The sequence below is a fragment of the Zootermopsis nevadensis genome, unplaced genomic scaffold (genome assembly GCF_977971745.1).
Source record: "Zootermopsis nevadensis isolate Lab colony 2312 unplaced genomic scaffold, Znev_1.0 Znev_ptg000004l, whole genome shotgun sequence".
NCBI lineage: Eukaryota > Metazoa > Arthropoda > Insecta > Blattodea > Termopsidae > Zootermopsis > Zootermopsis nevadensis.
Window position 1 is genome coordinate 7,653,261 of NW_028259136.1, and position 27,761 is coordinate 7,681,021.

Consider the following 27,761-nt stretch of genomic DNA (forward strand, 5'->3'; position numbering starts at 1 on the left):
AACAGTATTCAGTAATTTATTTAATATGTGTATAAATTTTACAATGACTTTATTGTACATGATTATAATATATATTTAATTATATTTGTTGTTTTAAGCATTGATTAAGAACATTTATTAACAGTAATTCATGGAAGAAATGAAAACAGTACAGTCTATACAGGTGACAAACTAAACTTGCTGGAGATGATGAGACGTTCTGTCGTGGCTCCTCCTGCTTTAGACACTCCGCGGTCGTTGGCGCCAGATGTGGGCCACTAGCGGGGAGCGGGGCGGTGAAGCTAGCGCCTTCGGCCGAGGCCGGTCCACAGCCAGTTTGGGTCGTAGTGATTGCTTCCTCGAAGAGTCGCTGGTTCGGATTCGCTCACGAAATTTCGAATTTTGTGAGAAGGGCGATGGTTGCGGAGGGCGTGGAGATAGGCGGCTGTAGCTTTAGGACGGAAAGCTGTACCTTGTTCTGTAAACAGTGCGGAGGTGTGAATTAGTGCCCGCCTCACCTACGCTATACATTTAATATTTACCGTGGTACGACGGGGTATAACATTTCTTTTTTCCTGCTATGTTCCACACAGGAGGTCCTGATAAGCCGTATAAGATAGCGATTTGGTTCCGATCGCCTCTTCTCGTAGAATTCATCATGTTCTGTCCCCCAGAGACTTAATTATCAGTAACAAGTTTTGTAACTAGTAAAACGTACTTCACCTCCCAAGTCAGTATCAGCTGATCTATAAAACTACCTAACGACTTTAATTATAAAATGGAAATTCGAGCCTTTCATTCTGAATAATGATCCTCTCACTAAAAAAGGGAAATAATTATTGTGAAAGACTTTAAAAATAAGTAGATTTAAATTTGTATTCATAAATACGTTTACACCTTCAAAGCTGTGTATTTAATTAACACACGAGTAGGACATATCAAAGCACTTCGTGATTTATGACTGGTCAACGGAGGTTACGATGGGCTGGACGTATAGCTGGCGTGAGGGATCACAAGTAATGTAGGAAAACTGCCCCTTGGAAGATCTAGCGGAGATATAGAGATAACATTAATATGGATCTCAGAGAAGTGACTGGGGAAAATAGTGGTTGCAACTGGCTCAGTGCCGTGTCCAGTAACGGGCTTTGGCAGCCTGGAAGTTGTCTTAAATGTTTATACTAATTTATATTATGGTCTTCTCACGGCGACGAGTATGAATATGGCTGTGTAATGAGATTTTAGCAATGTGTAGAAATTCAACGGTGCTTCACATGTGCTTACTGCTTCCATCATCAGGGCGATGGTGGAGGCAGGGAACACGGCTATGTGAAAACGGAAACATCACGTTCCTCCGAAAAAATGGTTCTATTACGTTACAACCCAGAAGGCCAATCTTAATGCCGCTGTGGAGACCTCATGTCGTACAGTTACTAATTGAATCAATATTACTCGAAGCTGAGTGATTTTTTTTTTCCAGACAGGACATTCATCTTTGTTGGGAAGCTTTCAACCTTGAAATAATTTTATAAACTGAATAAGAATGGGGGGTGTGTGACGTTCAATTTGAGACGGGAAATTGCATTATGGGATGTCAGCTTGAATTATCCTGATACAGAGAACGTAGGAACAGAATGGTGAAGTGCAGTGTTATTTGTCTGCATTTTATCTTAAAACTGTAAGGACGTTTTACATTGACAAGTCTTCATGTCATTCGCTCATGACATCGCCATGTTAGGAATTATTTATATTCTGAGCTCATTAGCTTCCTTTTAAAATAAATTTTGTGTTGGCCTCTAATACCAACGTCCGAAACAGAAAACGATTAAACGTCATTGAAATTAAAGTCCATCGTTCGTCATATTCGTGAGCCGGTTCTGTCCATCGTCTTAATGTTATTCTTCCACTCCTTTATCGGTCTTCCAGTTCGCCATTTCCAAGAGCATTCTCCATGAAAATTCTGTAATACTTATTGTTTCCTCCTGCATTCCATTATCCTGACAGTATGACCTCTAAAAATCCTTACGTTCGTTGTTATAAAATCCGAAGTCACCCACATTTACATCGTAATATTTACCCAGAGACTTTGTTTTCAGAAAACTTCTCTAAAAGTAAAATACAGTATTTTACAACCATACAGAACTAACAAGGTTTTTTTCTCTTAGTATCTGTGAAATAGTTTAAACACTGAGTGTCCCCGGACTTTGTGCTAGCCACTTGCTTTATTTCGTGAAGCTGGTTTAAGCGTCTGACTCGAAAATAGTGGACGAATTTGTCTTGCCCCTCGAAGACCACTAAGGTCACTATTGGTAATGAATACTAGCAGATGACAGAAATGACAACGAGTAACTTTTACACTCTAGCGTTTGCTTTAATAAATTTTTTATATCATAAAACGCGAAGAAGTGTTTCTGAAAGTTCATTATTTTGTCATGGGGATTCTGTGTCGTGGTTTCTCACGGTCCAATCTCCGGTGGGGGTTAAAGGTGCCTGTCTTTGTATTCACACGTGTCAGCTTGCACTGTAATTTCCTGAACTTTGTCGTGTTAAAATGAATATTCCTTTGTTAATGTCTCCCACTTTGCACCTAAGACTTTTTTTTTTAAGTATTTTGACCGCGATGGTAATAGGTCTAGGAAGCGATGAGCAGGCCCAGTGTTTGGTAAGGGTGCTACATCTGGGCACTGCTTTTACCTGCTGTATTTTAACTCTAACTAACTTTTAAACTAATGCTATTATTTCATATTTTTTTTCTGGGAGATTTTGGCATTATCACCACGTTTAGTCGATCTGTCATAATCATATTTTTATAATTTATAGATTACTGATGACAAATATTTAATTATCTTTGCATTTGTCTGTACTGTTGCTGAACATTGCTCGTTACGCGAGTTAAGAATCTAAATTACAGGTCTGAGTGTCTTGAAAGCGAAGTGCTCATGAAAATAATCGGATTTAATGCGTGTAAAAATTTTTTGTCGGAAGTTCTGGAGGAAAGAGGCTACTTGGTAGACCTAGACATGAATGAGTGGACAATATTTAAATAGATCTTATGAAGATCGAGTGGAAGGGTGTGGATTGGATTCATCTGGCTCTAGATAGGGATCTAGATTTTATAAGTATCTTACAGGGCCTACGGGTTTCGTAGTGTTAGGTCAGTGATGGGCTCAACATGTAGCAGGAATGGAAAATAAGAAGTGTTTCATATATTTTGTCAGAGAAATCTCTTGGAAAGCGAGCAATGGGAATACCTAGGAGGAGATGGAAGGATAATATTAATATAAGGACGCAGTGAAGAAATAAAAGACGGATGGATCTTTTCCAAATTAGGCGTACCTGAAGCCGAGGGAACCTGTTGTCCTAGCAGCGCCTCTCTCTCCTCCTGCGGCAATTGCTCGAGGCTTTCCAGGTTGGTTCGGAGGCTGTCAAAAAACTGCTGCATGTTGCTCAGCACTCCTGCAACAGACGGGGCGCGGGGTTCAGGTTTTTGGATTTCACAACACGGACTGACTCGTCGTATAACCTGCTGTCCGACTAACAAACTAACTTGACTCTTTGATAACAGAATCTGGACATTGATCAAAATCCCCATTTGACTCGTCAGATATAATTCTCGTATGATCCTCCGTTTTAATATTATCATTCCATCTTTATTTGAATTGGATGATTTTATGGAGGCCTCCAAACCAAAATTCTGTACATGTTTCTTATTTCCCATTTTTATATCTATATTAATATTACTTGTATTTTGTACACAGATCCACTGTAATGAACCGTGCACACGTAAGATGTTTAACACAGTTTGAATTTACAGTAAACACGAACACATTTAAAATATGACAAACATCAACTTGAAGGTGGGTTTCTGTTGCACCGGCATGAGCATTTATTGGCAATTGGAAGCTCAACACTTTGAGACCAGCAGTCAAAAAATTTCCCACGTGGTACGAGATTTATGAACATTCTTGTACACTTATTATATATCACAGTCGGTAAATGTCTGTCGCAGTGTGGTTTAAATAGAGAACTTACATTTAAAAAAAATTCAAACTGAAATCGATATACTGTATATCGATGTCTGTTCAAAATTTACTCGTCTTTTGTTCATATTATTTTGTTTTAAAATAAGCATAATAAAATTTGTGTCAGGCTGAAAAATAATCTCACAGATTTACAATAATTAAGGCAGTTCTTCGGCTCTTTATGTGCATAATACAGGTAGCCCTCGATTTGCGCCGATTCAGAATAACGCCGATTTTGAAACCAGCAAATCAAAATGTGAAGAAAAGAAATTTTACCTTTATTTTATTTACGTTATTTCAGAGCTTTAAATGTAATTCCATTATATTACTCGTCAGTGTTTGGTTGCTGGGAACGCATGTCATTGAATTCTCATTAATTTACATTATAAAAAAGTTTCAATTTACGCCGATTCGGTTTACGCCGGTTCGTCCAAGAACGCATCCCCGGCGTAAATCGAGGACTACCTGTACTCTAATATAACACGTAGAAAGTAGAGAGCAAAACAGGACACGCATTTATCTCCTCCTGCTTTCTCAGACACGTGTTTGAAACAGAAACATAATCACGTCCGTTGGGGCTTTGTTTTAAACACGTTTTAACCTGACATATTACTACTTTCTTCTCCCTCCCCCTCCCCGATACTTAACCCATTAAAATCTAGTGGTAACTATATGTACCGCTCTTTAACAATCAGTAATTCTACATTTTGTTCGCATGATTTTCAGAATAAATAGTGATAATTTCCTTGATCACCGCAAAGCATGATCGTCTTTGAGGTACGGCCTGAATCCTTAAGGGTTTAATAAGATGATCTCATTCAACTCTCCCAGTGTTAATATCAAAAATCTTCCCTAAAGTAGCCCCCCCCCCCCATATCAACATAAAGACGTAATATCAAAATTCAAAATTGTGCACTTCCGAATGCCTTACCTTTACTAAATCTGTTTCTACCAGAAGAACGAGTGGGCACTGCCTGGGGACCTGCATCCTCACGTTATCATCTCTTACTTTGTTTTTCTATTATATGTTATAATTATAATTTTATAACCCGCATCTTCTGGTACGTCGCTTCGCTCTGGCTTCGATTCCAGTTCAGACCAGTTATATTATTTATTCCCATCGTTTTAAGAATGTTATCATAATATTATAGTGTAACGATCTAGAAGTTCCGAGAAGAACTGATTTCGAAATCTCTTCTTTAAATATTTTCTAGGTAACCGAAGTTATAAATCAACCCCTTCCGTGTTACGCACGAGATATCTCGCCTATAACCACCGACCTCCCCTACCAGATGGATTCTGCACGCGAGGAATCCCCATTGAGTCACTTCGGCCCCCAGAAATACACCAAGGTCATCGTGTAAAGTATCTATCGTCGATGTCCGATTTTAACCAAAATTGGATTGCGTTTAAATTTTTTTTTTTTTTTAGTAATATTCCCCGGTATCGAATTTAATGAATTACCATTTAGAAGACATGGTGAATCGAATCGGAATATTTTTAGCAGCTGTTAGTTGCGAACACGTCCGTAAATTGCAAATTGCAGCTGTGGTTTAATCAATGAGTCAATCATTATTACGCCATTTTTGCTCTGATAAGTTTCATTTATCCTACATTTCAACGTCCCTCAGACCTGCTACGTCACAATCCACATTCACAAATTCCCCCTTCTGTCTATTTTATATATATATATATATATATATATATATATATAGCCTTTCGGTTTCGTCGGGTCCATTGTTTTGCTAGAATACTTCTCTCTTTGGATGTTCATTGGATGCACAAAAAATTACATTCCTTTTACAAACTTCCAGACTCTAGTTTTTACCTTAAAAACTTCACCTTTCGTCTTATCGTTTCTTAAATGCCCCCTCTATCTTGTTTTAATCCATTTTTGTGCAAAAAGGAGCGAGGTATAGGAGTTTGCATGGAGCCAGTTACAAAAGTTTCGTGTGGAAAGTGGAAACTGCTCGTGAAGAATGACTGTAAATTATATAAAGTTGTACTTAAAAACGCATTTTTATTGAAAAACGTATGAAAAAGTAACGAATAAAAATTAAAATCTTCGCTTATCTTCGCTTAATTACGAAAGCTGCAAATTACATAAGTACGTATACCATCTTCGTATTCCAGGGTTCGTAGCGAGGGACATAGCGCAGAATTTCGAAACACCAGCCCTTTCAGGTGCTATTGAAAATAAGGTTTCAGTTTTCTATATGTTCACCAGAGACTCTATTGTCTTCCTATCGCTTCGAAAAAGATTAAAATATACAAAACTATAATTTTTGCCTGTTTCTTACGGGTGTGTGAAACTTTGTCTCTTACTTTAAGAATTCGTTATTCTTTCCATAATTATGGGCTTTTGAAATTAGGCTTACAGCCGGACGAGAATGTACGGCGAACACTCAGCTTTCGATTTAAATGCCGGACGAGCCGGTACGTCGCCACAAGGCCTAGGGTTAAGAGTTTGAGAACAGAGGAAATACATGGACTTACGAGCGATAAAGTGACAGGATAATATAGATAAAACTTCACGACGAAGAAATTCGTAATTTGCACTCTCCCCAAATATTATTAGCTTGAATAAATAACTTGAAAGTGTATGATATGAGAAAGGTTTGTAGCACGCATGGAAGAGATAAGAAATTCGTACAAAATTTGAGTTGCAAAGCCTGAAGGGAATATACACCTTCGTAAAACTAGGCGTAGATAACAGAATAATATTAAAACGGATCTTAAGGAAATAGGATAGGAGGTTGTGGACTGGATTCATCTGGGGCAGGGATTTATTGACTACCTGAGCTTAGTATTTAGCTTCTCAAGAAGGACTCTGCTTCGTGGAGTTATTTCATCTTTTTTCATGGCATCTCGTCTGTTGTCTGGGGACAACACGCGCTGTTTCTCAGCGTCTCGTAGTTACATAAGAGTTTAATAATAGCCGGAACCCTTTAATGCTCTATTACAACCGGAGTCTTCACGTGTTCATAAATGACATTCCGCATTTTTCGCGTCATCAGATTTCACAGGTGTGTGACGGCAAGCATTCAGTGTCTTTGCTGTGCATGAAAATGCTCTGTGATCGTGTTTCCTTTCGGCTAATTATAACTTCACAGGAAACGAGGAGACAAGGCTAATAATTCCGTGTGTTAAATATGCCCTTTTTATCGGTAGAGAGAGAGAAGAAAGGAGTTCAGCAGAAATTTAAGAGTTTGGTGCAAAAGTGATTCAGCTCTGTTTTGTAACTTGTAGGGGGGGGGAGGGGGGCTTAAAATAACAAAAGCTTAAACTGCATAATTCCAAATTATTATAATTACTTCCGTTTTCTTTATTTCTCATCGTAAATAAGTAGAAAATTATTAGCAAAGTTTAAAAATGCTTTATTTTATTTTTTATAATTCATCGATTTCGGTCATTCATTTTGCATTTGACACAGCTAATCAACAGTAGAGATACAACGTTGCATGGAATTATAACTTCTGTTCGCTGGGAAGTTTTTTTTATTTATCTCTGTCACTTATTTAAACACTGTCCACGTCATATGTTCCATGCACGTGTATCAAACCCTAAAGCTGTGATTTCTTCTACGAATGGCCGGATGATTTTGATAAAGTCCATTTCGTACACTTCCCACAAAGGTAAAGTTGACCCTTTGTTTAATTAATCATAACATAAAGACGTTTGTGGGAGTGGACGTACAGTTTCATAACCTCGGTTTAGATGGAGGTTAGGAGATGATTAGCTTCACACCCCGGCCGCTTTACCCCCGAAGATAAAACCCTGGTGGATAGGTAACTGGATGAATCCCAAAGCTGGTCTGTCCCTCCCTGGAATGGAACCGCGGTCAAACACCTGTTGCTCAGGCAGACAGATCAGTCCCTGCCGCGACTGAACTGTCCGAGGCATTCAGTGCGAAGAGAGCTCACAGAAATGTTAATCAAATCTAAAAGTTCTTGACGATGGTGAAGAGTCAATTGAATAAAAATTTTCTTGGATATTATCCATCGTCTAGTAAAATATAAAACGTAAAACGACGTTTCGGAGATGGGACTCTATCTCCGTCTTCAGGTTCCTACACAGTTGGGCCCACTAGATAGAGCTAATCCCTATCTCCGGACCTTCCATCGTCTAGTAAATATAAAACGTAAAAAACGACGTTTCGAAGATGGGACTCTATCTCCGTCTTCAGGTTCCTACACAGTTGGGCCCACTAGATAGAGCTAATCCCTATCTCCGGACCTTGGATATTATCCATCGTCTAGTAAATATAAAACGTAAAAAACGACGTTTCGGAGATGGGACTCTATCTCCGTCTTCAGGTTGCTACACAGTTGGGCCCACTAGATAGAGCTAATCCCTATCTCCGGACCTTGGATATTATCCATCGTCTAGTAAATATAAAACGAAAAAACGACGTTTCGGAGATGGGACTCTATCTCCGTCTTCAGGTTCCTACACAGTTGGGCCCACTAGATAGAGCTAATCCCTATCTCCGGACCTTGGATATTATCCATCGTCTAGTAAATATAAAACGTAAAAAACGACGTTTCGGAGATGGGACTCTATCTCCGTCTTCAGGTTCCTACACAGTTGGGCCCACTAGATAGAGCTAATCCCTATCTCCGAAACGTCGTTTTAAGTTTTATATTTTATTTACTAGACGATGGATAATATCCAAGAAATGTTCATATTCGTACGAAGTTAAACCCTTTTTGTATGAAGCCCTTACCAGTTGCTATGATACGTTAGAATCAAAATCTCGACTCGGACAATAGTCGTGATGAAAGCAATTGTTCCTGTCTGCCAACTGAGCGAACTGGACCAAGAGACTTTGGGTTAATAACGATTTGCATATTTTCGCATGAGCAGTTCAATTGCAAAGCGACGGTTAAGATACGTAGGTTAGGTATGTCGTGATCTCTCATGGTCGGTTGTATCTTATTCTGTGAAATAAATTCAAGTCCCGTTTGCGACGACGTACGAATTTCAGGAATCTGTCATTGTGCGCTGTGTTCAACTCGCGAAATGATATTTAGCCACTTCCGTGCACGTTCGATTTTAATTGTGTGTAACCTGGTCGATCCTTTACGTTCAAAATCTGTTCGCGTCTGATTTAGCAGGAGTAAAGGTACAGATTCTTTCAAGCGGTGATCCGATTTGATATCGTATGTAAGTAAAATGGTGCACATTTGCTTGCCAACACCTGCTACCCCACCCCTCGTGTCTTGAACACCAAATACATGATCTTATAAGACTATTTCTATGAACAAATTACTGAGTGGTATAAAAGTCAGGACACACTTGAATTGAAAACGAGCATAAATATTTGTAGTTTAGATGCGTCATGTTTGTGTTGAAATTCAGTATAATATTTATTTATTATTTCAGTCTATACACAAACTTCATTTTTAAAATGTTGTTGTTAAAATTAAAATTAAAATTTAGCGCTTTTCATCGTTATTACGATGTTACATTTCAGCGCTTATTATTTTACGACATGTTTCGATGCTATTGCATCATCCTCAGGTTTTTTATTGTTATTTTCATCTTTAAAACTAATATATATTTATTAATGCAACCTTTTATTGATTTATTTGTTTTGTAGATTTCTCTGCGTAGGTATTACTTTTGATCTTCGTAGTGTTTTGCATTTTTTTGGTCAGTTGTTCATTATTCTGTGAAACAATTAATTAATTAACATTCGAATTATTAATTATTAATATAAATAAAAATTAAGTTTGTGTATAGACTGAAATAATAAATAAATATATACTGAGCATAAATATATTTATTTTCTTATTAAATTATTCATTTAAGCGCATTACTCCTCATGTCTACACAAACACAAGTAGACTTATAATAACACAACGTAAACACTCCGTTACTTTACGTATTCGAAATGTCTACCTTAAAGGGACAGTCAGTGTGCCCTGATATTTGAACCACACTGTAAATAACCTCAGATTAATTTTGTAGCGAGTTTATACAAAAGTCAGAATATTTCCTTTGAATGCATAAACTTCTAAGGAAATTTATCTAAGAGATTTTGTATATAATCTATGAAGAACTTTTTGCTGATGGATAACATTAAGAGAATTTCTTTTCCGTTTTTGAGCTTTTAACAAACTGCGTCCATACTGAGCTGTTAAAGTTATTTAAGAAGTTCTCCGTCTTCTAAGGAAACAAAGTTCATTACCGTGTTAACAACAGCTCGCCACTTGTCCTCGTATTTTATCCAGATGGAACTTCGAGGTTTTAAAATTAAAATATTGTTTTGAAACATAATCATCGTATTTATATCATAAGGTATTGAGGAGAGGGGATAATTTAATAGACCATGAAAGAGAGCGTTTGTATCTGCATGTTTTCATAAAACAAATTAATGTAATCAATGCGATAAAAGTTGTATAATGGAGATACCAACACGGAACCAACGCGCGTATATTTCTAAGGTCTATTTTGCTTATATAATTCCTATTGAAATGGACCTTACGTAAGGTACGTGTTACGGTTAAGTTCCTGATTACATGACAAGGAATCCATAGGAATTAATGAATTACAAACACGAAAAAGCGATGGCGTGAGATATTACTTTACGAAGTTTATGAATTAAGTCGTTTGAATTTTAGGGCGCATGGGAGTGGCTTCTCGTCTCGCCCGTTTTTATGACGTTGTTTCTCGGGTTACCGTTTTAACCTGTGGTTTTTCAAATGGTTTTATTTGTTTGTTAGTTTGCACAACAGGGTCTTTCGTGATCAAGCGACTGACTTAACGGCTCGGCCAGTAAGTAACTCACAGACAAAGTAACCGATTACTTAACCACTAACTTTTTTAATTACAAAGTAAAGTTACAGACGGAAAGTTTGGTAGACGCTACACTCACTAACATAGACACAGATCGAAGCAACGAACCGGAAATGTACTCGTAAGAGCGAAAATGCAAGACTTTTCCGTGAAAGCGAACATAGCATGACGAGAAACTTCATAAGCTGTAATCTTCGCCAAGTATTATTACGGTGATAAAATCACGGAAGATGAAATTGGCAGGGCATGGGAGATGCATACAACATTTTGGGTGGGAAATCTGAAGGGAAGAGACTGCTTGAAGGATCTCGGCGTAAATGAGAGGATAATATTAAAATGAATTTTAAATAAATGGGGTGGGAGGATGTGAACTGGATTTATCTGGCCTCAGGGAGGAGTCCAGTGACGTGGTACTGGATACTGTGAACACGGCAATAAACATTCCATTTGTTGAATAGTTTAGCGACTGTCAGCTTCTGAATGACTCTCCTTAATAGAATTAGTTATACGTGTGTCGGTCTGTGAGCATTTACTGGGGGAAAAAAATTGAGGTTATGTTTTGTTATTTTATCCAAGTCCACGTACTTTGAACAGCAGAGTGAGTGACAGGATTTATAATGTAATTATTTGTCAATGTACGACTTATAAGGTACTTTAACAATCAGTAATTCTACATTTCGCCCATAGAGTGTGTTTATGTTTCATGATTTTCATAATGAACAGCGATTATTTCTTTAAACAGCGTTAACCAGCTGATCTCCGTAATGGTGAAGTGCCGTGTTTTCTTCGCGGTACGGACTGGATTCTTAAATGTTATTTAGACGAGCTTCGGCTTCAGGGGTTAACCAGTTGATCTTTGTAATGGCGAAGAGTTGTGTTTTCTTCGCGGTACGGACTGGATTATTATATGTTATTTATACTGACTTCAGATCAAATCTCAAATGTTGTCTTCTCTCAAGAAGCTGATTAAACAGTAATTATTCGTTTATTCGTTAGACTGTATTCGAGATGTATAAAAGATATGGCGATTCAATATATTAACTAAAATCAACAGTAATTGGGCTAAAATAATTCATTTACTGATCTGCGGTCGGTGGTATAAGAAACCAAGAATCTCGTATCGCAAACAGACTTACGAGCCCGAAAAATCTGAAACATTTAAGTCGGCTTCTTGTCAGAGAGTCTTGCGTTTCGGTGGGTTACGATGCAGACCGCAGGGCCGCCTGCTACTTGTTGTGTGTGTCCGTAGGCGGGGACGCCCAGTTCCGCAGTTGGCATACTCAGCCCCTTGTTTGCTCCCACCATGTTTGGTAATAAGTGACCAACGCCCAGAACTTGAGGTTTCTCTCCTCATGAATCTGTCAACTTAACACAAGCGGTGACGTGGCTGACTGGCGTTAGGAAAGTACCTGGTTCGAATCCGAGCTGAGAACCGTTCGTGTTAAATGACACGTTTTTGCCAGCCGATCATTTGTCTCTTTCGTTATTCGTGTAACCTGGGCCATTGAACTTTTTAGTTTATATTTTTTCGAAGTGTTATCCAGGCTAACATGGCTTACACAGAGAACACGAACGCTTCAACCCTGATTGCAATCTTCATACATTCTTGCTACACGATCTGTCCATCGCTTCCTAGCGCCGTTGCTCCTAGGGATTATTCCTCCGAGCACAACACCTAGTCGGGGCCGTGTCTTGCATGTTAAATAGAAGCCGTTTGTTATCATCAAAGCTACATTCAAATTCTGTGGCAGCAAAAAACAGATTCCCCAACGTAATTCTATTTGGTGGCAGTCGACTGATGCTTGTGTGCGAGTCAAGGCGCCAGTCCACGCGAGGACGAGCAGATCAGGTTCCTCGCTGCGTCTGTCACGAGTTGCAAAGCGGCACTTTGTTTATACCCGGCATTAAAATTATGATTTGAACCATTTGATTTGGGTTCGATTCCCGGCGGTGCCCGAATTTATAACTTGTGTTGGGCAAGGCCGTGGTCTAGGCAACACGGAGTTTTCCTCCGTGGCATCCCAACAATTACTCCATTCACACACAGAAGAAGGCAATGGCAAACCACTTCTGGATCATCTGCCAAGAACGTATATGAACAGGTCCCAGTCCGAGAAAAGGATGGAAGGATCCTGTTCATATGGACCTGTCGTCAGACAGAACAATAAATAAATAATAAATAAGTGGGATTTGATATTCTCACGGCATTGAATACGAAGATGGCTGTCTTCTGAGTCGTAGCGCCGTGTAGTCTGGTAGAAGTTTACCGAAGTTTCGGAGGTCCTTGCTGCCTCCATCACCAAGGACCTCTTAAACGTCGGCATGACGCAACAACACAGAAGACAGACATATTCGATGCCCACACATTATATACATGTTTTTTTTGGGACACGCTGTATTGTCTGTTCCTCGTTAGAAATAATTTCTGTGATTCCGAGCGCTTGTCAAGAAGGTGTTCAGACAAAGACTTAAGTCCGCGTGCCCACGCTAAACGCGACGTATTTCCGTCTCCGTGTTTACACGTGAGTGGCGCCCATCGAGATGCAACAGCCAGAAAGACTTACGAGCTTGACAAGCATGTCCCATGCAACATGAATAATTGAATCACTGTTATTTTTATGAAGATTCTCGGTGATGCGAGCCTGTACACCCACGTTCTCACCTACGCTCCGTCTCCTCGCCAAAAGGAAACTTAAGTTGATAACATTCTTTTGGCCGAGTTATGTAAGATGTCACTTTATTGACGAAAAACACAAATATAATAAAATAACACTGAGGATGTTTTTCTGGGTGTAACTGTGGAGAACGTTAAGGCGTGTCGCCAGAATGCAGGTCCGTGATGCCCAATAAAAGATGTCCGAAGGCCTTTGCCCATACCGGGGAACGAATTCAGTTCGTTCAGACAATAAACTGACTGAGTTACCCCCGCTCATATAAGTGAAGTTGTGTCGAGCTGCAAGCCAGTGTCGTCAGTTCCGAATCTGCAGTGGTTCTGTGCAAACAGACAAATGGGTATCGACCCTTTGTTTTCATGAGGATGTGAGGACCTCCGCCCTTTTGGAGAAACAGCGTCCTATGTGACAGACTACATTACGTAGCCGCTCGAAATTTGTTAAAATATTCGCTATGGCTTCGGTTCAACTTTTAAGAGCTTCCGTCTACACAAAGGGCTTGAATCGATTAAATTTTATATAGAAATAAGTAAGTTGTCGGTCTACAATTAATAGACCTTGTAGTGTGCTTGACGGTTTGAGTAAATTTTACTTAAAGTTTATATTTTATCTTCCACAAGCATTTTTGGCTACTTGGTTGATCATTTGCTGTTGTTAAAAGGATTTGAAGCCTTATATGATAATATTTGACTGACTGAACTACCGGGGTTCGATCCCCGATGGGTGGGCAGAGGATTTTTCCTCTAGCCTCTGCGTCCAGACCGGCTCTGGGGCCCACACAACCTCATGTCCAATGGGCATCGGGATCCTTTCCCGGGGGTTAAGCGCGGCTGGGACGTGATGCTGACCACTCACCCCTCACCTGGTGCCGAGGTCAAGAACGGAGGAGCTATAAGACGTTTCCGTCCAAGCTCCTACATGGTTTAAGGTTTACATGCGTCATGTTTGTGTTTTATGATTAAAATATATAATAAAATTCAGGTCAATACACAAACTTTATTTAGATGTTAAAATTTAAAATTTAAATTTGCGCCATTCATCGCTATAACGATGTTACAATAGAGCGCCTTCATTCACTTCACTACATGTTTCGATGCAAAGCATCATCTTCAGGTGTTATCTTTTAAAACTACTTTATATTATAATGCTCGAACAGACAGTCAACCTGAGCAGACGTAGATACACCATACAACACGATTTATGAATAATCAAAACAAATATAAGATGCGAAAAACGGGAGGATCAGCGGAACACATGTTACAATAATGAATATATTGAAAGGCATGCATTGTAATATAAAGTAGTTTTAAAAGATAACACCTGAAGATGATGCTTTGCATCGAAATATGTAGTGAAGTGAATGAAGGCGCTCTATTGTAACATCGTTATAGCGATGAATGGCGCAAATTTAAATTTTAAATTTTAACATTTAAATTTTATATTTTAACATCTAAATAAAGTTTGTGTATTGACCTGAATTTTATTATATATTTTAATTAACTCCTACATGGTATATAGTGGAAGGACAGCTTGATTTTAGCTTTATGTGATAATATTTACGAATTAGTGAGAAAAATGTTTTAAAAATAACTTTTGTAATTAGTACTTTCGATTTTCCCCTCGTTCTTGATGGGCATATTTTTTTTTAGTTCTGTGTAAATTCGTGAAGTGTGAGGGCGTTAGCGCCTCGTCGGGATGCTTTGTTTGATGCTTCATTTTTTTTTTTTGCGAAGTTCCGTCCTTCAGGACAAGATAAGATTGTTGTAAGGCGATGTCTTGGTGTGGGAGGAGAATAATGAACGACTTGTTGAAGACGCGACACCGAAATTAATTAATCTCTCCTGTCAGCGTCGCGTTCTAAAGAATTTCGGATGGCGTATGGCATCGTACGGGCAGATCTGGCCAATATCTCGCTGTATATTTTATTAATGACTTCCGCAGAGATACTCCTCAGATTTCATAACTGCAGTTCGCGGAATTTTTTTAGTGGGGAAAGAAAATGTCTCTGTCACTGTCTTCATCGTCGGTCCAGGATGTGTCGTAAGGTTCAACGCCGCTGATACCGTCTGGGTAAGAAGGTCCCGAGGCAGTTCAGTCCACTCTCAGTGTCCCTGATTCACCTTCGCCTTTGCCAGAACGTCTCGCTGTTTGCGTCGAACATGCGAACCATGGTTTGACCAAGACGAATAACAAAAGAATAATCAGTTCTGACAACAAATTCTGAAACACACGACGCTGAAAATATCTGCAAAAGAATTATTGCCATTCGTGATATTTTCACTTTTTTCTTATGAACTCCATTGAATCTTTGACGACACGTGCCTCCACTTTCCACGCGGATCTTAGTAAGAATCCATTTTGTAAAGAAGATTCTTCTTTGTTGCTTGCCTGTCACTAACGACTAAGTTGTGGCTGGGGATAATGTGGAATTTTTCATTGTGTCGGGAATATTGTGGGCGATAATATCGACCGAGCAGTGTAGTCTCGGGTGAACATACCGCATTGTGATCTTGCTCTTTTTCTAATTTTTTGTGTGTCAGTTCGGCTCGTGTGGGGCCTAAATGTATTGCTACCACGTATGACAGAGTAACGTGCTTCTGATACGACTCCAAGATACAGTGTTTTTCTTCAGAAGTTGGTAGTCCCTCAATTTGTCACCAAATCTCTGCTCTTACGGGAGTCGAAGATCCATGATCGCTATCAGAAAGCCTGTGATCGGACTTCGCCCTGTCGAGTACTTGAATCCCAAGTCCACATTTCCATTCCATACTTATCTAAGATCTATTTTAATATTATACTCCCATTTACTCCTAGATATTCAATTGGTCTCTTTTATTGAGGTTTTCCAACCAAATTTTCATGTTTAATTCCCATCTGTAGTCAGCCTTAAGAACCTCAAATCTCACAGAAAGACTACTCATTTATTCTGAATCTCATAAATACACTGTATGGAAAAAAATGACAGCTTAACTGGCCACTAAAACACATGGTTATCATAATTACCACTGCATTATGAAGATTTAATACTAATACAGAATAGGAAGGATGCAGTTTGTCCTGAATCTCAGAAATTTACTCTTTGGAAAAATGCGTGCGTAATTGAACGCTGAAGCAGGTGGTACACATAGTTACCACCTTATAATTAAGGGTCATCACTAAGTCTACGGCGTGCTGTTTGTTACGCACCTACACTAATATAAGGTGTGAAGTGGGACTCACGCTTACCGAGTCCCAGGGTCCACTTTACGTCTCCAGAAGCCGCTGGCACGTCCGCGGACGAGGCCACCACGGAGGCCGGCACCCTGCGGTCCCGCGTGTACAACACCAGCTCGCCGTCGTCAGGAAGGTAGTCGCTGTCCTCTAGGTCGCCTCCAACAGCGGCAGCTGAGACAAAACAAGACATATGTGCCCTGCAGAATCCCATATATACGGATTTAAATGCGTCCCTTCGCGCAAATCGCGTTAAAACTGCCAGTACACAGGGTCAATTTTTGTTTTCTGTCCCCTCAAATGGGAGTCGGACGCTCCTCCGGTCAAGTCCGGCGAAAGTTCACTTAACGGTTGCGCTGTCTATAAAAACACACTCACTAGACCAAAATTTCGATTACATTTATTTGGAACCACACTGAAAGTTAGTGAACAAATACAATTTTTATTCATATCTAATCCAACGTACGATTTCCGCTTTCGAGAACGGTTGCGTCGAATGTTGATAATTATACGACGTTTCGGCAAACAATGCATTTGCCATCTTCAGGGTTCAAATGTAATGTCTGACAGACAGTAGGTTGAGAGTTGAGCCTGATGCGACGTGTTAATCTCATTGAAATCAGAATTCGCTGTGTAATTATAGCCTTATGATATCGATATCAATGTTAGGTTTACCATTTGGCTTCGCTCGCTACAGGAGATAATTAATTTCCACGAATGGCCCCCCGATCGTGTAGTCTACCCCCATAACAATCGCTGGCTATTTTATACCAAACGAGTCCTTCGCAGGTGATGCGTTATCAATCACTCGTTAACATAAGAGTCATTACGATTGGTCCATCTGTCGCCTTCTTGACATTAAAAGCCGTGGCCTATTATCCTGTGGACATCTGCCGACCTCAATTGTTTCAAGCACAAGAACCGATCGAGGTCTGTGGCCCCGTAAGAACTGATTTTAATCTGAGGATGCAGACTTTCTGGTTGTTAAATGTGGTATATATAGTTACCACTGGGATTTAATTAAATTCTCATGCCCTCCGTCTCCTGGGATGAGAAGAAAAATTGAATTAAGTTGATTTCTGTTGCTGTGTCGTAATCAGACACGAACCAATCTGTGACAGCTGGCAGAGTAATTAGTGTTCTGTCATGTCGTTTGTTTGTTTGTTTGTCAGGGCCTACCTGTGTCTGTACAACACTCAAACGCCCGCTTAATTACACTCACAGCGGAATCTTACGGATTATTTCGAGTATTTGATTTATGAAGGACGGGAGATACGAGGCACAGGGATGAAAATTTTTCTATTTGCGCTCCACGAAACTCGTTCACTCGGTTTCAGGGCAGAAGCTACGCGTTGAGGCAGAAATGTAGACCCGGAATGAAGTCACATGTCGCACGGATCTGTTGTAAGTTTCGTCAAACAAAGAAATATCAGGTGAGCAGAACATGAAGCACGCATGGACGAGACAAGAGAGCAGAAATATAATGTTAGGAATGTGGATTGGATTCATCTGGCAAAGGATAGATTTTTTTTTTTGAAAATGAATTTCAATCCAAACCTCAAGATCAGGTCTACATATAGCCCGGCCTGGGGGGTCTCATTAATACTTACTCCATGGAGAACAGTCCTTGAGAATCTAATAGTCGCTCAGCTAGTCAATAAATTCGCCGTATTTACAGGAGCCCTCCACCGGCCCCTTTCCCTAGCCAGCTTAATACAGTCCAAACCCCCAAACACGATTTAAATAAGATCTTTTTTAATATTATCCTCCCATCTACGCCTAGGTTTTCCTGGTGGTCTCCTCCCTTCAGACGTCCCAACCAAAGTTCTCATTTATTTGTATTCCATTGTAAAAGGAAAGAGTCTCGTGTCTATTTAACGACGTTGCTTCAGCTACAAACATTGTATCGGCCTGATGTCAGATTATATGGCAAGGTGATAACTAAATAGGGAGGAATCTAGAAAAATTCAGTCATGGTTATTGAAGTTATTGTTCTGAAATTCGCCTTGACTACTGAGGAAAACCAAGAAAAACTTCATAATAGCCGATAACTTGTTGGACTCCCCAGTAAGCGTCCGTTTTTTTGTTTAATTAATTCGCTAACAGGTTGCGTTATATCTGCGAATTAGACAGACAGACAGACAGACAAGGGGTGCTTACATTTTGAGGGTTAAACGTTGCATGTCACCCCACCGCCCCCGATGAAACGTCTCTGATAACTACAATTTGGGTGGAGCTCCCGAAATATTGTTTCTGTGACCACGTGGCCGTAACTGGGTGGAAGATTAATTCTGTGGCAGTTCGAACGCATTGCGTGTTTCAGATGACACTAAAAGCAGCTCCCCATAGCCTATACGTTACATTCATCGTCCTGATAATGGCACCTTTGAAACTTCTGTCAATTCATACGATACTACACGGTGCAACACCCCTGAAGACTATCTTTTTTGTCTGTATCTTAGAATCTGGCCGTTCAAGTAACTTCTGCAGTGACTGTAGTGTCGTTAAATAATCTATTATTAATCAAACCGATAATACAGGGAACTGTATTACCTGTCATGTGTAATTATGTGTTTCATTCCTCATGAGGCTTTTAGAAATGGACTGCATGGGTGGATGGATGGATTTTGCTTGAGTAATTACTTTGGGTTGTGTTTTAATTTAAAATGCGCTTTACTCTAATAAGACGGAGAGGCGTGACCACCACTTGCCCCCCTCCCCTCAAATCCCTCTCCCCTCTCCCAACATCCCCCGTAATTTATACGCAGATATCTGAAGCTTTTTTAGCCTATGGTCGGGTCATTTGACCCCCCCTGCAAACATCCGACAATATATCGATAAATAGAAGTGAAATTTAATATCGAGAAATAAAAGCATTCACAGAATAAACTGGACTATTTAATAGAGCGATCGATTAATTACTATAATCGATTTTGTCGTGTTCTATGGAATATTTGCCCGCTAGTTTTCGAGTCTCTTAAGCGAGGAAAATAGATCTGTACAACCACAAGGTACAATTTGTGTTGTTTGTAAATTTGTTTGTCTTGAACAAACGTTGTCATAGTAACCATGGTTACACGAAAATTATAACGAATTGAGAGCATCGCGCAAGAAGGACTTATCGACATAATTGGAGTTATTTTGTACGAGGCTCGTCCACAAAGTAAGTTTCCCTGGGGCCGTTTACAGAAACAAAACACAATTTCATGGGAATATTTATTGCAACAGATACAGCAAGTGTCCAGCTATTTTTCAACATATTCGCCACCGGAATTGAGACATTTGTCATACCGTGGGACCAACTTTTGAATACCTGTGTCGTACAAGTCTGCCGCCTGGGATTGGAACCACTGTGTGACAACCATCTCAGCCTCTCTGTCATTCTCAAAACGCTGACGCTGACCGGACAGGAATTTCTTGAGGTGTAGGAAAAGATGGAAATCACTGGGAGCGAGGTCCGGGCTGTAGGGTGAATGATTAAACACCTCCCAGCTGAACTCCTGCAGGAGACTTGCTGTCCGTCGAGCCGTGTGCGGCCTAGCGTTATCACTGACCGCACTTCACAGTCGGCGGGAGCTGGAATAAGAACCTCCATCTTCAACAGCTGCAACGATGCTACTGTGAGAACGCGGGAGGTGCCGTTAGTGCATGCGCCATGCTACGTCATTGCTCTATCACGTACGCACAGTCGCTTCGCGCAATATAAGGTTTGCTAGCTGTGGGACGAGTGGGAAACTTACTTTGAGGACGCGCCTCGTATAATGACATGAAACACTGGTATGTTATACCAGAAGGGCGTAATGCTGTTCAATTTGGGCGAATGAACACTAATAATGCACATTTGTCGAAAGAAAGAAGCTTAAGAGTTTGGCCTCCTGTAAATCAGCCATTTTGTTGACACTCCCTTTTGAATCTGCTGTCGCCATGGTAACCAGATTAGGTTTCAGTTACTCAGGTAGATTATGGCTTTGCTCTTTTAGATGGACTTAATTTCAAAATGGAAGAATTTTGCGAACTTTTTGTTTCGCTGATTCAATTTTGTTATACGTATAAATTTAATTACATCACAACTGCATATGTTAAGATGATGGTTGTACAACGAAAAAGTTTATTCATAATTATTTTGAAGATGCTTTATCAACTTAAAAATTATTGATGTGTTATATAACACCGAATGACGAATTCCAGTATTATTCTAAGAAGAAGTTTGAAGAATATGTTTCATTTTTAAAAACAACTGCCGGTTTAATTGGACCAAAGCAAGAGATAAACGATTATAAATTCGAACCTAAGGTGATTTGATCTTAAATTAAATCAGAATCGATTTTGAAGTGAAATTTACCGTCAGTGGAGCATACACTATAAGATTCTGCGGTGTGTTTAAGTGAACTACACTTTTCAGTTTAATGGTTCGTGAAAGGATGGCATATCAAGCTGTGAGTGGGGGAAGATGGTGTGAAAATTGATTGAAAAGCCTTTTTTTTATTTTCCCTCTAGAATTTCTAGACCAATCTACTGTAATGAGATTACATCAAACGAAAAGAAACACGTGTTAGGAAAAATAACATTTTGGTTCCTCTATTTCTTTGCGTTAATTGCGGCTGGAAGCCATGTTTAATGTGAATTAAATACGTTAGACCTGGTCACTTGCTTTCTGCCGTGTGGTCTTGAGATTCGCAGAGAAATTTAGTTTTTTTATTCGTTGATGTGAAGCTACAGGGGAAATCAAAGCGTTAATTAATTAAGAGGCTTTGCAATTCGATAACTTTACAATTAAATTTTCAAATATATTATTTTATTTTCTGTTTCTAATTCATTAATATTCATTTGTTCCTTATATTATTTACTTTACAGGCTGATACAAAAACAACAACAAAAACAAAATCATGTTAAACACGACGTACATATACAGAACAACTTCGAATACGATATTAAAAATACAATAAAATTTGGAAGAAAACATAATTTTGATATCTGACTAAAAGTTGCATTTAAGAAATTATATTTAAGTTTATATAATTTTATACACCTGAAGATGGTTCATTTAGAACTGAAACATGTCGTGTAAAAAAGTGATGATCTAATTGTAAATCGAACATTTCGATAGAGAACATCATTTTAATATATTTTAAATATTTAAATGTTAATTATAGTAATATTTTAATATTTAATAGGAATTTTATTGTGATTAGACTGATAAGATTTAAAACAAATATATATTTATCACAATATAACGCAACTTTATCATCTCATAAATTTAGTATTTATAAGCTTATTGCAGTTAGTAAAGTGACTTGTGATAATGTTTTTCTGGCTTCTGGAGGAATCTTTACTCGTTGGTAGACGCCATCTTTTATTTTTTTAAAACATCCTGTCTTCGTTACGAAGATGAGGGTCTTCACGATCGCTGTCGTGAGAACATGAAGTCTCTTAAGTATTTTTTTTTCGAAGTTTCATCCGGGCCAACGCGGTTAACACCTGTTAGTGTGGTATAAATTTTTTATTTAAATTTATCCTTGTTCGGTCCATTTATTTTGATGGTCTCTTACTTTTCAGTTCTGATTCGACCGCTAATCGTGTTCCGACAAAGGTTGGCCGATACTTCGGTGCTGACGGCTAGCAAAAAGTCACACAGTCGGTTTGTTTTTGGGTACAGGTGTCCTGGCGGTTGGAACAAAACATCCCGTGGATCCACCTGTTGCGTCCTGCGGAATCTGCCGCCCCCACCGTCATCTGACCCACACCTGGGCCCGTAATTAGCGACTGGCAGGGGGAAGGGGGAGATGCACGCTTGAATTGATTCTCCCGTGAAACTATTTCCGATTTCGACAGCAAGTTTTAGCAACGTTCTAAATTACACTTATGGTAAAATCTGTCCGAAACACCGCGCGAATTACGCAAGAAATCTTTCCGCTCCCGGGAATACAGAGCGAAAACACATTTAAATTTGTCTCTGTTAACCCTTTGAAGCACGAAGCTAGTCTGAATAATATTTACACTTTCAGTCCGTACCTCAAAGAAAACATAAAACGAGTTCATGACAGAAATAAGTCGCTTTAAGTCGTACGAAATCGACGAATAAACTCTTTGCTGATTTTAAAGAAGCCTGGATTTGAGGACCAGAAAATTATTATTATTATATATATTAAATTATGTTGTTAGACCGTTGTTCCCCCAAAATCTTTTACGCCCGCGGTAAACCCTGATTTATCAACGACATCAAATAACTTCACCTCACGAAACTCGTATAAGCGGCCAAATAAAAATGTTTGCCTTGTGACAAGACGGGCGGATGAATACAAAACACAACACTGACGAATATAACTGTCGATGACGAATCAGCGTGTGTTTGTGTGTTACGAATTTTAATTACGAAATGTAAGACACTGTATTCTTGTAACTATCTTTTAAAATAATTCTCGTCTCATCGGTTCAGAACTCTAGTTCAGAATTAAGACACAAAGATGGAGACACTTTAAGAATATTTGTGTGTGTGTGGGGGATGGGGGGGGGGGGACAACGGTGACCCCAGTCTTCAGGGGAATCTGGTCAAATGGAACGTGGACCGAGGTAATAACTCCACATTGTTTTATACTAAAATTATTTTTCTGTTTGCACAAATTTAAATAGCAAACTCATTTTAATTGGTTGTAGCGCCTTGTTATCTGGTAGACGTTTACCGACGTTTCAGAGGTGTTTTCCGCCTCCATTATCAGGGCGATGATGGCGATGACCTCATTAATAATAATGATAACTTGTATGTATTTTAGTGTGTGTCCGATTGGTACCGGGGGCTAAGCGGCCGAGGCAGGAACTACTCATGGCGCATTAGTAAGTACCAGAGGGAATTTTGGCTTTGTATTTGGATTGGCTGTGTTTTTTTTGTAACATTCGTTGAAACGACTGTTTTAAATGCTTTTGAGTCAGTGTTAGTAACAACAGTTGCTTTATTTAAATTAACTTTACTACAAAGGAGACAATTTAATTGTTCCATTTTACAGTCACTATTTGGCGTAGTTGTGCTCGATTACCGGTGGAGGTTTGATTATATTAATTATGTTAAAACAAATATATATCCTCTTAATTGGACGTTTTTAAAGACGTCTCCGGATTAATGTTTCAGGTTTAATCGAGATGTTTGTCGTGTGTTACGCGCTAAGGGTTATATGTAGGTATCGACTCGCATTCCTTTTAAGAAACATAATTAGGTTAGATTTTGAGTTCATCCTCATTCGTCAAGATTTTTTGTAACAAGAAATATTCACGCAGATCTGACGACCTGGCCGTCGTCGGATGTCCTGGCGTAGCGCCGAACATCTTCTAGACCTGAATGCATTGGGAATGTACTCTGTTCTAGTCGGGGCCGATTTTTCGTGTCCCTATGGACTGCTTAGTGTAATAATTCCTGCGTTCCCTGAAACGTGATCCCTTCAGGGACGATGACGTTCTAGGGCGAGGGGCGAGTTCACAAACCGCGAACAAAAGCTGTTAGGATAAACGTAAAGACTTCTCCAGTAATGGCGCGCGGGCATCAGTGATTTTTGTTAATAAATAAATATAAAGATAAATGTAACGATAATGGAACCCTATACTCTTCACATAATATTATCAGGTGTAGGATGAGATGGGCAGAACATGTAGTATGCATGACAGAGATGACACAGTCTGATAACTTGATGGGAACAAAGCAGTTAGAAATAATATGAGTACATTGGAGGATAATAAAATAGTGTAGTTGCGTCATATTGTGACTTATTAAATTAAAATTAATTATTTGGTTTTCCGTCAAATCACAATGTATTTAAAATAAGATAATTAAAATAATTAAAATATCATTCTGTGTTCCATATCGAATAATCGATTTACAATTGGAACATTTACAACATGTTTCGGTTTTATTAAACCATCATCAGGTGTAAAATTATATTAATAAATTTAAAACTCAATTACAATTTTTACAATTTTTTCGTAGTGTAGTTTTAGGATAATTGGAGGATAATATTAAAAGCGAATCATCAAGAAATAGGTTGTGAGGATATGAGCTGGGAATCTAACCTTTGGGTTCCACAAAAGGGTAAGAAATTTCTTAACCAGTTCAACGACTATCAGATTCTCAGTGATAATTATTTTTGTTGGCGTTAATGATAATGGGGGTACTGTGGTCTGTCGAGAGCACGAAGATAAAACGCGTTATATAAAGACAGGAATTGTGACCTCTTGGAGGAACACCTGTATTACTGAGCACGAAATATTGTATATAAGGGTTTAGCTTTACCTCCACGCCTCCATTCGCCTTCATGTGCTATTTTTAACGTTATCACGTGGTTGATATTTAAACGTCGCGTGTGTCCTCGTCACTAGCCCCTGGCGTGGGCTCTGTAATTGAACAAATTATGTTCCCTACTTGTTACGTGAGTCAATACACACATGTAAGTGTCCGCCTAATTAAGTGGAGAATTGTCACAGCGGATGGCAACCGGGGACCTTTCAGGCGGAACACGCAACTCTGCCCGGAAACGCTGGCCCTCTCTGGCGCGTAGCTTTCCTTCGAAACTGGCAGAAAATCCAAAAATCAGGTGTGGGGCAAATGGTGGAAATGTTCCACCCTAACTGCTCCCTTTTCTCCTTCGTTTGGCCACCGTGATCTCCGAACTTCAATTTTTGTAGCTGGACCGAATGTGTTGATCGCGTGCTTCGTGTTTGAGACTTTCCGAAATTCGAACCCCGATCCAGATAGAAGCGAATCAAGCAGAATATTTTCGTAGTTTTACTCAGTTTCTCCAGGCGATATTACTCTTGAAACATACCATGATTACGTAATTTTAATTTCTTACTGCTATAGTAATCTTCTCATCTTAACTTCTCTAACTGAAGAGATGTTGTTAAACAATCAAAGTCTCAACAAATTCAACAGATCTGTTACCACTGAATGTCGGACTGGAGTGATAAACATCAGTGCCACATTTCGAGAGGTTCTGGGTTCAAATATCGGCACGGAGATAGGTTATCATGCTGTTTCTCGTGATTTTTCTCAATCCCCCCCCCCCAGGAAATTCCGAATGATATATTAAAGTAGGCTACAACCGCTTCCTTTCACATACTTTTCAATGCATTATCATCGTATTAATTCGACTCTGGCACCGTCGTTAAATAAACTAGAAATTAATGTATAATACACAGTCACAAGGCGTTATATGGGAATGCGCGCGCAGCTGTTCAAATCTCGGCCCAACTACCCTATCCGATATTTTTATCGTGGATTTCTTCAGCCATTCCAGTAAAATGCTTCCATATTTCCTTATAATAGGCCACAATCGTACCTTTCAACAGTGTGCCAAATTTATCTGTAGTTAAAATCGCTCTACGACTTGTATAGTTTTGCAAAGTATCGGAACAGAATTATTTTCATTTTTGGAAACCGGAAGTGGGGAAAATTAAACTAATTAGAGCCAGGCGATGTTGTGACCTGACATCGAAATGTCGTGTTTGAACAAACTAAAACCCATTCATTTGGATTTCTGTTTTCAATGAAAATACGTGACGTTGTTTTAATCACATTACAGCGCCGTAAAAACAGTTCCGGTCTCAAATAAGACCCTGGACGTCTACTCGAACTGCTGTGAGGTCGGTACTTCAGCTTCCTGAAAGAGGACCGATCGGTATTGCAACTTGCTGCATTAACATTAATTTATTCGTACGCTGTATATTACGTGGTGTCCGAACAATATAAAGGTTTTTGTGTTGGAAAAACAAGGACCAAATAAAAACTAAGTTTAACAGAAGTTTCGGTTTGAATGATTCTCGTACGATGTTTGTAGGTCCTGGGTTCAATTCACAAATTTGAACTTGTAAATTCTGGGCCCTGATGATGAAGGCAGTAATAACATCTGAAACGTCGGAAAACTACAAGGCACGGTATCCAAGTAGACAACTTGATTTGTTAGCCAGCTATTGTGATATGATCCTGAAGTCTGGTGATGAAACTTGAACATTTTTCTCCGCGTTCACGTCTAGAGCGACTTTCTTAGAAGCATCTAACAGAGATTCTGCGATTGTGTTAATGTTTTCGCTGATTAGATTATTTATAATTTTAATTAATTACATGTTCATGTAAGAAGTGATTACTAAATGTATGTGTATATTTTATTTATTTATTTTGCTTGGACGCTATGCAAAAGATAATGATTTGCAGTTGAATTTTAGCGCAAAACTTTCATGTGTGAGTAAATTTGGATCATTTCGTTTAAACACTCGTAGATTTACAATCTTCATACTCAAACAAAATTTTCCTCGAGCCTAGGACACTTTTATTTCGGTCTATTTGACACTTACCTGTGACAATTCCGGTGGCCAGGAACATGAAAAAGACGCAGAGCAGTCCTGACGCCAGGAAAATGTTATTCGTAATCAGGAACATGGCTGATGGAAATTCGATCCTACTTGGTGGCCCGGGGTCGACTACCGACAATCTGTGTTCCCACCTGCGACGTCTAACTCTTAAATAAAAGCTACCCGCGGGTCGAGGGAGGGGGGGGGGGTGAAACCGCCCTCGAAACATACGCGCGATGTGACGAGTGTCGGGGCGGGACGCATGCGTCGATCCGTTTGATAAAGCATTAAGGGGTCGGGATTGGTGTCGTAGTTGAAGACTGCGTGGGGTCAGGGTACATGAAAGTAATAGTCTACCTACAATACCCCGAAAATCACGTGGGTGGGATGGCTCATGTTTTTTGGTACATTAGTACGAAGAGGATTCCACGAAAATGCGGTCGATTATGATGATGATGATGATGACAGTTCTTCTTCCTTTATCTCCATTTAATGCGCTCTGTCTCTCTCTTTATGTCCCCCCTCTCCCCGGCCTTGTTTTACCGCCAAAACGCTTTTGAGATTAGAGGGCGTGTACGACTTTAATCTACTCCTATCCTTTTGTTTGACAAAGTCATTTTATACGAATATGGCGGTCTTCTGGGTTGTAGCTTCGTGTAGTCTGGTAGAAGTTTACCGACGTTTCGCAGGTCCTTTTTGCCTCCATCATCAGGGCGGAGAATCCTGATGATATGGAATTAAGCACTTCTGA

At 39.4% G+C, this 27,761-nt stretch overlaps 2 protein-coding genes across 4 annotated transcripts in view; one reads left to right on the plus strand and one right to left on the minus strand.

Moving 5' to 3' along the window:
- On the minus strand, positions 1–27,164 carry LOC110826489 (uncharacterized). 2 transcript variants are annotated; one of them, XM_022057191.2, is made up of 4 exons: positions 27,014–27,164; positions 16,697–16,855; positions 3,313–3,432; positions 1–457 (listed from the first exon to the last, which is right to left on the minus strand). In XM_022057191.2, the coding sequence occupies exons 1-4, from the start codon at positions 27,096–27,098 to the stop codon at positions 282–284; spliced, it is 540 nt and encodes a 179-aa protein (XP_021912883.1). In that variant the 5' UTR covers positions 27,099–27,164; the 3' UTR covers positions 1–281. The 2 variants fall into 2 exon arrangements, with proteins under 2 accessions (XP_021912883.1, XP_021912882.1); XM_022057190.2 differs by having other exon boundaries at positions 16,658–16,855.
- Positions 1–27,761, plus strand: part of Kpc1 (Kip1 ubiquitination-promoting complex subunit 1) — a 65,942-nt gene that overhangs the window by 18,218 nt on the left and 19,963 nt on the right. The window contains exon 24 of one of the 2 annotated variants that reach the window (XR_002542064.2): positions 23,452–23,512. The exons of the other annotated variant lie outside the window; for it this stretch is intronic. The gene's annotated coding sequence lies outside the window, so the exon portion shown is untranslated. The remainder of the gene's footprint in view (positions 1–23,451; positions 23,513–27,761) is intronic. 2 annotated transcript variants of the gene reach the window in all.

Excerpts from the sequence above, each read along its gene's own strand:
- LOC110826489 (XM_022057190.2), bottom strand. The coding sequence starts at position 27,098 with ATGTTCCTGATTACGAATAACATTTTCCTGGCGTCAGGACTGCTCTGC. Across the intron at positions 16,856-27,013 it reads GGCCACCGGAATTGTCACAG|CTGCCGCTGTTGGAGGCGAC; the intron begins GTAAGTGTCAAA and ends GTTTTGTCTCAG. Across the intron at positions 3,433-16,657 it reads CACACCTTATATTAGTGTAG|GAGTGCTGAGCAACATGCAG; the intron begins GTGCGTAACAAA and ends CGTCTGTTGCAG.